The sequence below is a fragment of the Bombina bombina genome, chromosome 3 (assembly GCF_027579735.1).
Source record: "Bombina bombina isolate aBomBom1 chromosome 3, aBomBom1.pri, whole genome shotgun sequence".
NCBI classification, from domain to species: Eukaryota; Metazoa; Chordata; class Amphibia; order Anura; family Bombinatoridae; genus Bombina; species Bombina bombina.
In genome coordinates, this window is record NC_069501.1 from 1,166,334,155 (window position 1) to 1,166,351,223 (window position 17,069).

Consider the following 17,069-nt stretch of genomic DNA (forward strand, 5'->3'; position numbering starts at 1 on the left):
GCAGTGGCAGGTTTCTTGGCCTGCTTTCCCTTGTTCCAGCCTTGCATTGGTCTCCAAGCTGGCTTGGCTTGAGAAGTATTACCCTCTTGCTTAGAGGACGTAGCACCTTGGGCTGGTCCGTTTCTACGAAAGGGACGAAAATTAGGTTTATTTTTGGCCTTGAAAGGCCGATCCTGAGGAAGGGCGTGGCCCTTACCCCCAGTGATATCAGAGATAATCTCTTTCAAGTCAGGGCCAAACAGCGTTTTCCCCTTGAAAGGAATGTTAAGTAGCTTGTTCTTGGAAGACGCATCAGCCGACCAAGATTTCAACCAAAGCGCTCTGCGCGCCACAATAGCAAACCCAGAATTCTTAGCCGCTAACCTAGCCAATTGCAAAGTGGCGTCTAGGGTGAAAGAATTAGCCAATTTGAGAGCATTGATTCTGTCCATAATCTCCTCCAAAGGAGGAGAATCACTATCGACCGCCTTTATCAGATCATCAAACCAGAAACATGCGGCTGTAGCGACAGGGACAATGCATGAAATAGGTTGTAGAAGGTAACCTTGCTGAACAAACATCTTTTTAAGCAAACCTTCTAATTTTTTATCCATAGGATCTTTGAAAGCACAACTATCCTCTATGGGTATAGTGGTGCGTTTGTTTAAAGTGGAAACCGCTCCCTCGACCTTGGGGACTGTCTGCCATAAGTCCTTTCTGGGGTCGACCATAGGAAACAATTTTTTAAATATGGGGGGAGGGACGAAAGGAATACCGGGCCTTTCCCATTCTTTATTAACAATGTCCGCCACCCGCTTGGGTATAGGAAAAGCTTCTGGGAGCCCCGGCACCTCTAGGAACTTGTCCATTTTACATAGTTTCTCTGGGATGACCAACTTGTCACAATCATCCAGAGTGGATAATACCTCCTTAAGCAGAATGCGGAGATGTTCCAACTTAAATTTAAATGCAATCACATCAGGTTCAGCCTGTTGAGAAATGTTCCCTGAATCAGTAATTTCTCCCTCAGACAAAACCTCCCTGGCCCCATCAGACTGGGTTAGGGGCCCTTCAGAAATATTATTATCAGCGTCGTCATGCTCTTCAGTATCTAAAACAGAGCAGCCGCGCTTACGCTGATAAGTGTTCATTTTGGCTAAAATGTTTTTGACAGAATTATCCATTACAGCCGTTAATTGTTGCATAGTAAGGAGTATTGGCGCGCTAGATGTACTAGGGGCCTCCTGAGTGGGCAAGACTCGTGTAGACGAAGGAGGGAATGATGCAGTACCATGCTTACTCCCCTCACTTGAGGAATCATCTTGGGCATCATTGTCATTTTCACATAAATCACATTTATTTAAATGAATAGGAATTCTGGCTTCCCCACATTCAGAACACAGTCTATCTGGTAGTTCAGACATGTTAAACAGGCATAAACTTGATAACAAAGTACAAAAAACGTTTTAAAATAAAACCGTTACTGTCACTTTAAATTTTAAACTGAACACACTTTATTACTGCAATTGCGAAAAAACATGAAGGAATTTTTCAAAATTCACCAAATTTTCACCACAGTGTCTTAAAGCCTTAAAAGTATTGCACACCAAATTTGGAAGCTTTAACCCATAAAATAACGGAACCGGAGCCGTTTTGAACTTTAACCCCTTTACAGTCCCTGGTATCTGCTTTGCTGAGACCCAACCAAGCCCAAAGGGGAATACGATACCAAATGACGCCTTCAGAAAGTCCTTTCTAAGTATCAGAGCTCCTCTCACATGCGACTGCATGCCATGCCTCTCAAAAACAAGTGCGCAACACCGGCGCGAAAATGAGGCTCTGCTTATGCTTTGGGAAAGCCCCTAAAGAATAAGGTGTCTAATACAGTGCCTGCCGATATCAATAAATCAAAATACCCAGATAAAAAGATTCCTCAAGGCTAAATATATGTTAATAATGAATCGATTTAGCCCAAATAAAGTCTACAGTCTTAATAAGCCCTTGTGAAGCCCTTATTTACGATCGTAATAAACATGGCTTACCGGATCCCATAGGGAAAATGACAGCTTCCAGCATTACATCGTCTTGTTAGAATGTGTCATACCTCAAGCAGCAAGAGACTGCACACTGTTCCCCCAACTGAAGTTAATTGCTCTCAACAGTCCTGTGTGGAACAGCCATGGATTTTAGTGACGGTTGCTAAAATCATTTTCCTCATACAAACAGAAATCTTCATCTCTTTTCTGTTTCTGAGTAAATAGTACATACCAGCACTATTTCAAAATAACAAACTCTTGATTGAATAATAAAAACTACAGTTAAACACTAAAAAACTCTAAGCCATCTCCGTGGAGATGTTGCCTGTACAACGGCAAAGAGAATGACTGGGGTAGGCGGAGCCTAGGAGGGATCATGTGACCAGCTTTGCTGGGCTCTTTGCCATTTCCTGTTGGGGAAGAGAATATCCCACAAGTAAGGATGACGCCGTGGACCGGACACACCTATGTTGGAGAAAAAGCGCTAAAATAGGCCCCTCCTACTCAATATTACAACATTGGGAGTTTCAGTTAACTGTTTCTATGCAGAAATACCGGTCAGCCATGTGGAAAAAATTTATGCCCCAATAAGTTTTATCACCAATGTACCTCACAAAACGATTAAACATGCCAGCAAAATCGTTTTAAACATCCTTTTTTTAAGGAGTATGTATCTCTATTGATAAGCCTAATACCAGTCCTCTGCATTTAAGGCTTATAACATCCCTTCAGTATTAATAGCATTTTCTCAGTCAAATTCCATTCCTTAGAAAATTACTTTACTGTATATATTTAAATCAGCCTGCTAACAGTCGCTCTCACTGTATTAAAGGCTTTTACTTGCATTACATCGGTATCAGCAGTATTTTCTTAGTCAATTCCATTCCTTAGAAAAATAATTTACTGCACATACATTGTTGGCAGGGTTCCCCGCACGCTATTCCCTTTCTGAAAGTTACCCCACTCCTCAGAATGTGCGAGAACAGCCAGTGGATCTTAGTTACTTCTGCTAAGATCATAGAAAACGCAGGCAGATTCTTCTTCCAAATACTGCCTGAGAACAAACAGCACACTCTGGTGCCATTTAAAATAAACTTTTTATTGAAGAAATAAACTAAGTATAAAAACACCACAGACCTCTCACAACGTCCTATCTAGTTAAGTTGCAAGAGAATGACTGGATATGACATGTGAGGGGAGGAGCTATATAGCAGCTCTGCTTGGGTGATCCTCTTGCAACTTCCTGTTGGGAAGGGAATATATCCCATAAGTAATGGATGACCCGTGGACTGAATACACTTAACAAGAGAAATAATCGTTAAGTTGCAGCCCTAAATTTAAATCTCATAGAATATAGGCAATTGCTTGTTGCTAATACAGAATAAAACTGCCTTTTCAGGGCATTTTTGAATTGGCCATTTGTAGTTTTAATATGGGAAGCGAGATATCTGTGCAAGAAAAATGCTAAAAGCAAAAACAGGAGAGAAAAAGAGGATCCTCTAGAAAGTGCATTAAATACAAATACCCTCAACAAAAAAAAAGGAAGGTGTTGCGCTGTATAAATACAGCTTAATTAGCAATGGCTGACAGAATATAAAAAGAAACATTTAATCCTGAATGTACATAAAAAATTGCAACAATGTTAAAAATAAGTGTAGCATCAGATACAAAAACAAAATACATGCAAATAATACAGCAAATAAAAATTCCATATAATTATAAAAAGTCCATGTGATGAATTGAGATTTAATCCCAGCAGAGAGAACTTAGATGGACGAACAGACTTGAAAAAGTCAGAAGGCGGCCGGATAAAGGTTCAAATCCCACAATAGTAGTCCCTTTCAAGGCTAGGCTTGTCCGTTATGCTGTCTTTACACTGGCGTTTCTTAAGCGGCAACATCCACTTCAACTTTGGACTACGGGTGCCGGGCAGGGACACAAACAAGAGCAAACAAAGAGCAATGCGTTTCAGCCGTTACCGGCCTTTTTCAAGCTCTCCTTTTCTTTTGACAGACTTGCATTTTAGCCAATCAGTGCTGGCTCCTAGGAACTCCACGTGCGTGAGCACAGTGTTATCTACATGAAAGTGGTGAAAAACTGTCAAAATGCCCTGAGATGAGAGGCGGCCTTAAAGAGCTTAGAAATTAGCATATGAACCTCCTAGGTATAGCTTTCAACTAAGAATACCAAGAGAACAAAGCAAAACTAAATAATGAAAGTTTGTTTTGGACTAGACTGTCCCTTTAATATTAGGTTAAAGATATAGGAAAGTCAAAATTAAACTTGCATGATTCAAATAGAGCATGTAATTTTAATACACTTAAATTCACTTATATTTTCGAATGTGTTTCATTCTCTTGGTATCCCTTGTTGAAAAACAATACGCACATATCCTAAACTAGTGGGAGCTAGCTGCTAATTGGTGCTTGCACACATTTGTTTTTTGTGATTGGTGTACAAGATGTGTTCGGCAGGCTGCCAGTGGTGCAATGATGTTCCTTCAGCAAAGGATAACAAGATAATGAAGCAAATTTGAGAATAGAAGTAAAATGGAAACTTAATCAAAATTGTATGTTCTATCCAAATCATGAATTTTTTGGGGGGTTTCCTGCCACTTTAAGACTCCAAGGATGAGCAATAGGCCTAATAACAGGTTTAATCCGGATTAAAGCCTGAACAAAACCATGATCATCAGGAAGATTATGAAATAATACAGAAAGGTTTCTGCCCAAGAAAGGATTCAAGATACCTCTCTATCATGGCTAGGGAACTTTGAGTTCCCCCTTGATAATTGACATAAGCTACTGCCGCAATATTGTCTGTCTGAAAATGGAGCCAAGTCTCCCTTTTCAAAAAAGAGGCCAATTCTGAAGGTCCCTGAAGACAGTGAAGTTCCTAAATATTGATTGGTAACCTCGCCTCCCGAGAATTCCAAACCCCTTGTGCTGTCTGAGACCCCCAGACAGCTCCCCAATCTGAAAGACTTGCATCTGTGGTGATCACAGACCAGTTAGGACGAGCGAAAGAAGCCCCCTGACTAATAGATTGGTGATTTAGCCACCAAGTCAGAGAAAAATGCATGTTGGGATCTAAGAATATCTGTGGAGATATGGAAGTATAATCCTTTCACCATTGGCACAGCATACAAATCTGAAGAGGTCTTATATGAAATTGAGCAAATGGAATTGCGTCTGTAGCTGCAATCATGAGGCCTAGTACTTCCATACTGAAGGGAATGAGAGAGACTGAAGGTTCAGACAAGCTGAAATTAATTTTATTCATCTCTGCTCTGTGAGAAAGGAGTCATGGACACTGTATCTATCTGGAAACCTTAAAAGGTGAGCTTTGTCTGAGGAATCAAAGAACCTTTTGAAAAATTGATCCTCCAACCATGTCTTTGAAGAAACAACAATAGTTGTTTCGTGAGACATTCTGCTAAATAAAAAGATTGAGCTAGTACCAAAATTTCATCCAGGTAAGGAAATACCGCAATACCCTGAACTCTGATTACAGATAAAAGGACACTGAGAACCCTGGTAAATATTATTGGAGCTGTAGCAACAAACTGATAATGCTTTTCCAGAAAAGATAACCTCAGGAACTGGTAATGTTCTGGGTGTATTGGGATGTGAAGGTAAGAATCCTGTAAATCTATTGTGGACATAAAGTGACCTTGATGAACAAAAAGCAGAATAGTCCTTAAAGTTTCCATCTTGAAAGTTGGAATTCTTACAAATTTGTTTAGAGTTTTCAGATCCAGAATTGGTATGAAAGAATTTTCCTTCTTTGGTACAATGAAGAGAATTTAATAAAATTCAATTCCCTGTTCCTGTAAAGGGACTGAAACAATTACTCCCATATTTTCCATATCTGAGACAGATTTGAGAAAAGCCTGAGCTTTCATGTTTTGGAATATGAGTGCGAAAAAAACCTTCCTGTAGGAGGTCGTATTCTGTATCCAATGCAATGTCCCTGAGAAAACATAATTTATGCTTACCAGATAAATTCCTTTCCTTTCGGCATCATTCCTTACTGTTGGGAAATAAAACACCTGGCCACCAGGAGGAGGCAAAGACACCCCATCCAAAAGCCTAAATATCCCTCCTACTTCCTCATTACCCCAGTCATTCTGCTGAGGGAACAAGGAAAAGTAGGAGAAAAATTAGGGTATAAATGGTGCCAGAAGAATAAAATAAATAATAGGGGACCGCCCATAGACAAGAAAAAACAGGCGAGGCCGTGGACTCTCCCTATCTGGAAGGAAAGGAATTTATCTGGTAAGCATTAATTATGTTTTCCTACCTAAGATAGGAGGCCTCTGCAACAAGGTAACTTCTACGGAGGAGATGAGGACATCCCCACTAGATCCGTGAACCACGTCCTTCGCGGCAACGATGGAGCAATCAGGATTACTGATACCCGCTGCTACTTTATGCCGGCTAAAACTGGAGGAAAAAGATATGAGTTTGAACTTCCAGGGCACTGCGAGTGCATCTATTATATCCGCTTGGGGTCCCTCGACACGTACCTGGGCAGCTTGGTATTGAGACGGGACGCCAAGAGATCTATCTCCAGCATCCCACACTTGCTGCAAATCTCTGCAAACACCTCGGGATGGAGAGACCATTCCCCTGGATGAAAGGATTGCCTGCTGAGAAAATCCGCCTCCCAGTTGTCCACACCCGGAATGTGGATCGCTGAAAGCGAACAGCTGTGGGCCTCTGCCCACTCCAGAATCTGAGATACTTCCTTCATCGTCGAGGTCTCGTTCCCCCTGATGGTTGATGTAAGCCACCGAGGTTATATTATCCGATTGGAATCTGAAACTGGGACGAACCCAGAAGTGGCCAAGCTTTCAAGGCCTTGAAGATTGCCCGCAGTTCCAAAATATTGATCTGGAGGGAGGACTCCTCCTGAGTCCACAACCCCTGTGCCTTCCTGGCACCCCAAACAGCTCCCCATCCGGATAGACTTGCGTCTGTAGTCACAATCTCCCAGGATGGTCTTAAGAAGCATGTCCCTCAGGACAGATGATATGGACAGAGCCACCAAGAGAGATTCTCTCGACCGGCAGTCTAATACAAACTGTTTGTCAGGGTTTTTTTCCCTCTTGTTTGCCATGTGCTGCTGGCAGCCATTTTACTCACCTCTCTTGCTGACTTGATGCATTGTGGGGGATGCTGCTCATTTCCTGCACTTCCTTTTATGGCCAGACTGGTGTGCATCATTCGTGTGAGACAGGATGCAGTCTCAGAATTGTGATGTCATCACTTATTATTTAAAGGGCCTCTGTTCAGTATGCTTTGCCTTTGCGTTGTCTCAGACCTGTTTGTGAGAGTTACTGTGTATTACCTGGATGCATGACGTCCTTCCTGGTTCCTGATCCCTGGCTTGTTTCCGACTCTGCTGTTTTCATTGTTCCTGATTCCGGCTCGACTGACTATTATTCGCTTTGGCTCCTGACTCGGCTCGTCTGACTACCAGCTCTGGTTTTGACTCCTGGCTTGTTATTTGACTTGTGGACTTTTTATTATTTTTTGCTATTAATAAAAGTGTGATTATTTTTGCACTTCTCGTCTCAGTCTGATTCCTGGCACCCTGACACTGTTGAGACAGATCTGAATGATCGCCGTTCCACTGCCACAGCATGCACAGTTGTAAAGGTCTAAGACAGAACCTGGCAAAAGGAATGATGTCCATGCAGGACACCATGAGACCAATCACCTCCATACACTGAGCCACAGAGGGACTCAAAGAGGTCCGGAGGGAAAGACATGCCGAAGTTGGCTTGCACCGTCTCGGGTCTGTTAGAAATATCCTCATGGATATGGAGTCTATTATAGTACCCAGGAATTCCACCCTAATACTTGGGATAAGAGAACACTTTTCCAAGTTTATCTTCCATCCATGTGATCGAAGAAGACTGAGAAGGGACTCCGAGAATTTGTCCGGAAGACGAAAGGATGGTGCTTGCACCAGAATATCATCCAAGTATGGGACTACTGCAATACCCTAAGTTCTGGCAACGGCTAGAAGAGTCCCCAGGACCTTCATAAAGATTCTTGGAGCAGTAGCTAGGCCAAACGGAAGGGCAATGAACTGGAAGTGCTGGTCCAGGAATGCAAACTTCAGGAACTGAAAGTGTTCCATGTGGGTTGGAATATGAAGGTAAGCGTCCTTCAAATTAATAGTGGTCATAAACGGGCTTTCCTGAATCAAAGGAAAGATGGACCTTATGGTCTCCATCTTGAAGGAAGGGACAATGAGAAATTAGTTTAAGCACTTTAGGTCCAGAATTAAACACAGAGTCAATAAAATAAGCCCCATCAAGAGCAATAATAAAATAAACCTCTAAGCATAGAAGTAATAAAGAAAGACAGGTTATATAATAAAGGATATCTTTTACCATTAACCCCTTAGCCTAAGTCTCATACTCTATTATAAGAGCTATACTGTATTATAAGTGCCAAATATATTGCCCCCAATATGAATGCTTAAAGGGACACTGAACCCAAATTTTTTATTTCATGATTCAGATAGAGCATGCAATTTTAAGCAACTTTCTAATTTACTCCTATTATCAATTTTTCTTCGTTCTCTTGCTATCTTTATTTGAAAAAGAAGGCATCTAGGCTAAGGAGCCAGTCAATTTTTGGTTGAGAACCTGGACAGCACTTGTTTATTGGTGGGTGAATTTATCCACCAATCAGCAAGAACAACCCCGGTTGTTCACCAAAAATGGGCTGGCATCTAAATTTACATTCTTGCTTTTCAAATAAAGATACCAAGAGAATGAAGAAAATGTGATAATAGCAGTAAATTACAAAGTTGCTTAAAATTGCATGCTCGATCTGAATCACGAAAGAAAAAATTTGGGTTCAGTGTTCCTTTAACTGATAAGGATTATTATGTCCCAGAAAGGATCTGAAAATGAGGATTAACCTCTTAAGTGCTGCTGTCCTTCTGTACCTAGAAGGCAAAGGCACTTACCTTAGATCCGACTGCATGATAGGTGTGGCAGGTACTTCACTCCCTGTCATGGATCTGTAGGAAATGAAAGAACAGAGTAACCAACTCTGGCTTTCTACAAAGGGGTAGCAAATTGTTAAAAGTAAACAAAGACTTCCTCGCTGGCTTTTAACTGCTAAAAGCCACCACTACTCTTACTAAAGAGATTGACATGGGCACAGCTAGACCCCAATACTTGCTTGCAGGGAAAAGTACAAATAAAAGGATTAAATATCTTCAGACACCAACGTTGCACATCCTCCATTGACAGAGGCAAGGAGAATGACTGGGGATTATGGGTAAGGGAAGTTACTCTTAACAGCTTTGCTGGGGTGCTCTTTGCCTCCTCCTGCTGGCCAGGAGTTGAATATCCCACTAGTAATTGGAATGACGTTGTGGACTCTCCATGTCATAGGAAAGAAAAATATGTTTGTGGTCCTTAAAAGGCTCAAGTGATTCTGATCTCCTCCAAGGAATGCTTTATTAGAAATTAGTTCAGTCACACCAGAGTGCTATACTATTACTGCTATCAAAGCTACACTACATAGCTTTAGGACTTAAAACAATATTATAAAAGAAAGAAGTAATACTCAATCTAAGATATGTTAAGGGTACAGTATTTATGGAGCTACACCAAACAACTCAGAAACCATAGTAAAATAAAGGTGCAAATTAAACCAAACCCAAATAAACCCAAAATATTCCATGCACTGCACATTGCTATACTCTTCAGTATTCAAAACTGGATGCCCTTTAAACGAAATTAGGTACATTCAATAGCAAGCATGATAGCAACTAGTATTGATATTTTTATCAAACACACCAAAGACAAGACAAACATATAAAGAAAAACAAAGAGCAGTTTCTAACCTGTGGCCTCACCTGCCGAAGCAGTTCTTGGTGCTTGAGTCTGAGGCGCTCTTTTTCCATTTGAAGTTGATGGAGCCTTATCTGCTGCTGATTGCCACCTCCTCCCATTACTGCACTTTGGGGGCTCTGTGGGGCTAGTGGAGGTGGGGATTTCACTGGGGCATTTTGGCTGAGTCTCTGATTCATAGCTGAAAAATAAAACATTATCTATTGTAACTCAAAGTACCATATTTTCCAGCATAAAGATTGGAAATTACACAAAATAACACAAAATAATTAAAATAAGCTATGGAGAAACACTGCTTGCTACTTTCTTTACAGACAAAGATGGAATGTAATATAATATTTCATAAGGTACACATTTCAAATGGAATTTCAGCAAGGAAAAAAAAACAGGTCAGAAAAAATTTAGGAGTCAAAGATTTTAGAACAGTATACTTAAATCATATTTTTAAGAACATTATCAGCTAACAAATAAATGCCCTTAGCGGGTTCCTTAATTTTCTTGTCTAAATGTAAAATGACTGTAGCTAGCTGTAATTGCATTTCTATTTGCTCTACCATAATTTTTCCATGTTTGCCAATATAGTAGTTCGTTTGTATACCACACTTACAGGAGTGAAGGTGTGAGTAAGTCTCCAAAGTGGCATCTTAAATCAGTGTTATAAACAGAACATTTTGGGGGTTAAAAAGTAGCCAGGGGCAGTATAATATTTTTAAATATAAAATGTTCTGCCTTTGTAAAGACTCTTGGGGCACAAACTGGAAGTGTTGGTCTAGAAATGCAAATCTTAGGAATCTGAAGTGATCCTTGTGGATTGGCATGTGAAGGTAAGCATCCTTCAAATCTATTGTAGTCATGAACTGTCCCTCTTGAACTAGGGGCAGAATGGACCTGATCGTCTCCATCTTGAACGATGGGACCAACAGAAATTTGTTTAGGCACTTTAGGTCCAGAATCGGGCGAAACGTGCCCTCCTTCTTTGGGACCACGAAAAGGATTGAATAATACACCAGACCTTTTACCGCTAGATGTACTGGTACAATTACTCCAAGAGAGGAGAGATCCCTCACGCACTCTAGAAAGGCGTCTCTTTTCTCTGGACTTGAAGATAGGTTTGACAGAAGGAATCTGCCCCTGGGCAATGACCTCCAGAACCCAAGGATCCTGAACGTCTCTCATCCAAGCCTCCGCGTAAAAAGCGATAGTCTGCCCCCTACGCAATCCGGAGACGGATCGGGTGCCGCCCCTTCATGCCGATTTTGTCTTGGCGGGCTTCTTGCTCTGCTTGTCTTTGTTCCAAGATTGAGCAGGTTTCTAAGATCCCTTGGACTGCTCGGGTTTCGCAGGAGGTTGCTGGCGATGGGACTTGTACGAACGAAAGGGCGAAAAGTAGATCCCTTAGGCTTATTCTTCCTATCCTGCGGTAGGAAAGCACCCTTGCCTCCCGTGACCGTGGATATAATAGAGTCCAGGCCTGGACCAAAAAGAACTTTCCCCTGAAACAGGAGGTATAGTAATCTAGACTTGGAAGTCATGTCAGCAGAACATGACTAACCACAAAGCCCTACGGGCTAGAACAGAGAACCCTGATGTCTTGGCATTCAGGTGAATAATCTGCATATTTGCATCACAGATAAACAAATTAGTCACAATTAAAGGCCTTAATTCTTTCCTGTATCTTGAGGGGAGTCTCCACCTCAACCATAGCTGACAGAGCATCAAACCAGTAGGTAGCAGCTCCAGCCACCGCAGCGACCGCCACTGCCAGTTAAATACAAACCCTGTTTGTATTTAACTGTTTTCTCAACATGGATTCTAATTTTTTATCCATGGGCTCTTTGAACGACTAGCTATCCTTGAGTGGGATAGTTGTACGCTTAGTGAGCGTGGAGATAGCTCCATCCACCTAAAGGATGGCCCCTCCACAGCTCAAGCTGTGAGTCTGGAAAGGGGAACAGTTTTTTAAAAGAAGTAGAGGGAGAAAAGGACTAAAAGTTTCTCCCATTCGTTCACCACCCTGTCCTTGTAGACCCTATCTAGCTTAGGGATCGAAGGTTCCTCCGGAAGTTTCGGTTCTGGAACCTCCAACATAGCAAGCAAATGCTCCATTTTAAACTTAAAGTCAGGCTCTTCCGCAGTTGGAAGTCTAGATGTCCTTGATTCCGACCCAGAAAGAGCGTCCTCCGAGGAGTCGGAGTCGTCTTCATCAGCGCATAATCTGTCAGAGACATCCAACTGAGTAGATGACCCCTGGGACGGATAGCTATGTTTCACCTTTCGCTTGCGCTTAGCAGGGTGTGGTAAGGCATTGAAGGCCTCAGAGACCACAGTTTGCAACTGATCAGCGAAATCTGGCGGCCAAAGGGCCCCTCCCACGGGAGGATTAGTGCTCTGGGGAGCTGCATGTGTAATTGGAGATGAATGTAGGGAAAGCACCTCGGAGGACAGAGAACCCTCAGAGGTGGACAGCTCAGTTATACTAAATATCTTATTCTTTTTAGATATTGCAATTTTATCAAAGCATGTGGAACAGAGTTGAGCAATAAATACAGGTATTAGATTTGGTTAAAGAGGGAGTACCTTCTAACAGAGTACTCCATAGCTTGTGCCTTTATTACGGACTAGATAGAATTAAATGGCACCTTTATATCCCAATGGCCAGGGCACTCACCACCTCCTATGACCCGGACCACAGAGAAATCGTTTCGTCTCCTGCAACCAACCGCCGATCAAGAAAGAGGAAGTTAAAAAGAGGCCACACCCGGTCACATGGAGTACCATGCATGACCGCCCCTGCAATATAGAGACAAATGCGCCAAAAAGAGGCCTCACCGATCTCTCAAGAAAACCTGACTGTTCGCACATTGCTAGAGTCTCATCTCACATATCGCAGCATCAAAATACAATAAAGAATTTTATGCCTAAATCCCCCCCCCCGTTCATATAATATCGCAGCATCAAAATACAATAAAGAATTTTATGCCTAAATCTCCCCCCCGTTCATATAATATCGCAGCATCAAAATACAATAAAGAATTTTATGCCTAAATCTCCCCCCCCCCCCCTTGATTCTATACAGATAAAGAGAGACACACTGTGACCCTGTCTACTTGCGTTATCATATGTGTATAAATGAAACAATCTTACCAGAATCTATGCCCTGGAACAGGAACACAGCCTTTCAAGTGTGACAGGGTAGTAGCATCGCTCCCGACATGGACTTGAGTGTAGAAAGCAGGCAGCGAAACTCGTCAATGCCGATTGCTTAAGTAGCTGTTAATCTGAGTCGGGATGGTTTCACAGAAAGACTCTCCCTGCATCTCCGGACTCTAACTTTCACCCATGCTCTCACTGAAAGGCTGACAGGACTACTTAAAACTCCATTCCGAAGAGTACTACCCTCCATAAGAGACTACTCCGAATCTTCCCACACTTCTCTTCCAACCTCCTGTGACGAAAGGCAAAGAATTACGGGGGGATGAGGGGAGTGGGGGAGGTATTTAAGCCTTTGGCTGGGGTGTCTTTGCCTCCTCCTGGTGGCCAGGTTCTTAATTCCCACAAGTAATGAATGAAGCAGTTGACTCTCCACCCATTAAGATGGAAATCAATGTTTGCAAATATCCACCTCTGTTACCAGTTTGCCACAGACAGAGCTACTTGCCAAGCTGTGACAACAGGGAGAGTGGAGACATGAAGGAGTAAAACTCATAGGGTTTCCAGCTGCTTTATGCCACATCCTTACAAGGTCATAATAGCCAACCCACATTAATTCCCAAATTCCTGCCTATATTTCCCCAAACATGAACATTCCCTGCCACCACCCAAAAACGTTCTACTCAGGGCTGTTTGGGCTACCCCTAAATTACTGTTGAATTAAAAATTCTTAAAGATAAACATGCATAAAATGTATAAAAACAAACAAACACAATTCTGGTAAAGTTATTCCCAAGCTCAAAAAACTGTGAAATCAGTTACTAGAGAACAAAGACAGATCTGATTAAATGTACTGTTTGATCTGAAAAAAGGCTCACAGTGCATACAAAAAAAACACAATTTATGTTTACCTGATAAATGTATTTCTCTTGTGGTGTATCCAGTCCACGGATCATAAATTACTTGTGGGATATTCTCATTCCCAACAGGAAGTTGCAAGAGGACACCCACAGCAGAGCTGTTATATAGCTCCTCCCCTAACTGCCATATCCAGTCATTCGACCGAAAACACGCAGAGAAAGGAGAAACCATAGGGTGCAGTGGTGACTGTAGTTTAAATGAAAAAAATACCTGCCTTAAAATGACAGGGCGGGCCGTGGACTGGATACACCACAACAGAAATAAATATCAGGTAAGCATAAATTGTGTTTTCTCTTGTAAGGTGCATCCAGTCCACGGATCATCCATTACTTGTGGGATACCAATACCAAAGCTAAAGTACACGGATGAAGGGAGGGACAAGGCAGGTACTTAAACGGAAGGTACCACTGCCTGTAAAACCTTTCTCCCAAAAACAGAATTTATGCCTACCTGATAAATTACTTTCTCTTACAGGTGTATTCAGTCCACGGATTCATCCTTACTTGTGGGATATTCTCAATCCCTACAGGAAGTGGCAAAGAGAGCACACAGCAAAGCTGTCCATATAGCTCCCATCAGGCTCCGCCCCCCCAGTCATTCGACCGACGGTTAGGAGAAAAAGGAGAACCATAGGGTGCAGTGGTGATTGTAGTTATTGTAAATTAAATTTGAACCTGACTTAAATATCAGGGCGGGCCGTGGACTGAATACACCTGTAAGAGAAAGTAATTTATCAGGTAGGCATAAATTCTGTTTTCTCTTACTTGGTGTATTCAGTCCACGGATTCATCCTTACTTGTGGGATACCAATACCAAAGCAATAGGACACGGATGAAGGGAGGGAACAAGTCAGGTAACCTAGACAGAAGGCACCACTGCTTGTAAAACCTTTCTCCCAAAAATAGCCTCCGAAGAAGCAAAAGTATCGAATTTGTAAAATTTGGCAAATGTATGCAGCGAAGACCAAGTCGCTGCCTTACAAATCTGTTCAACAGAAGCCTCGTTCTTGAAAGCCCATGTGGAAGCCACAGCTCTGGTGGAATGAGCTGTAATTCATTCAGGAGGCTGTTGTCCAGCAGACTCATAAGCCAATCGGATGATGCTTTTCAGCCAGAAGGAAAGAGGTAGCAGTCGTTTTCTGACCTCTCCTCTTACCAGAATAGACAACAAACAAGGATGATGTTTGTCTGAAATCCTTAGTTGCCTTTAAATAGAATTTTAAGGCACGAACAACGTCAAGATTGTGTAAAAGTCGTTCCTTCCTAGAAACTGGATTAGGACACAGAGAAGGAACAATGATTTCCTGGTTAATATTCTTATTAGAAACCACTTTTGGAAGAAAACCAGGTTTGGTACGCAAAACAACCTTATCTGCATGGAACACCAGATAGGGTGAATTACACTGCAAAGCAGACAATTCAGAAACTCTTCGGGCAGAAGAAATTGCTAAAAACAAAACTTTCCAAGATAATAACTTGATATCTATGGAATGCAAAGGTTCAAACGGAACCCCTTGAAGAACTGAAAGAACTAAAGTTAGACTCCATGGAGGAGCCACAGGCTTGTAAACAGGCTTGATCTAACTAAGGCCTGTGCAAACACCTGGACGTCTGGTACAGCTGTCAGACGCTTATGTAACAGGATAGACAGAGCAGATATCTGTCCCTTTAAGGAACTAGCTGACAGACCTTTCTCCAATCCTTCTTGGAGAAAAGACAATATCCTTGGAATCCTAACCTTACTCCACGAGTAACTCCTGGATTCACACCAACAAAGATATTTCCGCCATATCTTATGGTAAATTTTCCTGGTGACAGGCTTCCTGGCCTTTATCAGAGTGTCTATAACTGAATCAGAGAAACCACGCTTAGCTAGAATTAAGCGTTCAATCTCCAAGCAGTCAGTTGCAGAGAAACTAGATTTGGATGCTTGAAAGGACCTTGAATTAGAAGATCTTGCCTCGATGGCAGTTTCCATGGTGGGACCGATGACATGTCCACTAGGTCTGCATACCAAGTCCTGCGTGGCCACGCAGGCGCTATCAGAATTACCGAAGCCTTCTCCTGTTTGATTCTGGATACTAGCCGAGGGAGAAGAGGAAACGGTGGAAAGACATAAGCTAGATTGAATGACCAAGGCGCTGTTAATGCGTCTATCAACGCCGCCTTGGGATCCCTGGATCTGGATCCGTAAAGGGGAAGTTAGGTGCTCTGACGGGACGCCATCAGATCCAAATCTGGAATGCCCCATAGCTGGGTCAGCTGAGCAAAAACCTCCGGGTGGAGTTCCCACTCCCCAGGATGGAAAGTCTGACGACTCAGAAAATCCGCCTCCCAGTTGTCTACCCCTGGGATGTGAATAGCAGATAGATGGCAGGAGTGATCCTCCGCCCATTTCATAATCTTGGATACTTCCTTCATCGCTAGGGAACTTTTTGTTCCTCCTTGATGATTGATGTACGCTACAGTCGTGATGTTGTTCGACTGAAATCTGATGAATTAGGACTCTGCTAGTTGAGGCCACGCCTGGAGCGTATTGAATATCGCTCTCAGTTCCAAAATGTTTATCGGGAGAAGAGATTCTTCCCGAGACCATAGCCCCTGAGCCCTCAGGGAGTTCCAGACCGCACCCCAGCCTAACAGACTGGCATCGTTTGTGACAATGATCCACTCCGGTCTGCGGAAACTCATTCCCTGAGACAGGTGATCTTGAGACAACCACCAGAGAAGAGAGTCTCTGGTTTTCTGGTCCATTTGAATTTGAGGAGACAAATCTGCGTAATCTCCATTCCACTGTTTGAGCATGCACAGCTGCAGTGGTCTGAGATGGATTCGGGCAAAAGGGACTACGTCCATTGCCGCAACCATTAACCCAATTACTTCCATGCACTGAGCCACGGAAAGCCGAGGAATGGAATGAAGAACTCGGCAAGTATTCAACAGTTTTGACTTCCTGACCTCTATCAGAAAGATTTTCATTTCTACCAAGTCTATTAATGTTCCCAGAAAGGGAACCCTTGTGAGCGGGGACAGAGAACTCTTTTCTACGTTCACCTTCCACCCGTGAGACCTTAGAAAGGCCAGAACGATGTCCGTATG

General features: G+C 42.5%; 1 protein-coding gene across 1 annotated transcript in view; it reads right to left on the reverse strand.

Annotated features, from left to right (window-relative positions):
* The window catches only part of YAP1 (Yes1 associated transcriptional regulator), a 473,031-nt gene that overhangs the window by 178,566 nt on the left and 277,396 nt on the right, over positions 1 to 17,069 (reverse strand). The window contains exon 5 of the mRNA XM_053705585.1: positions 9,906 to 10,081. Within this exon, the coding sequence (XP_053561560.1) occupies positions 9,906 to 10,081 (176 nt within the window). The remainder of the gene's footprint in view (positions 1 to 9,905; positions 10,082 to 17,069) is intronic.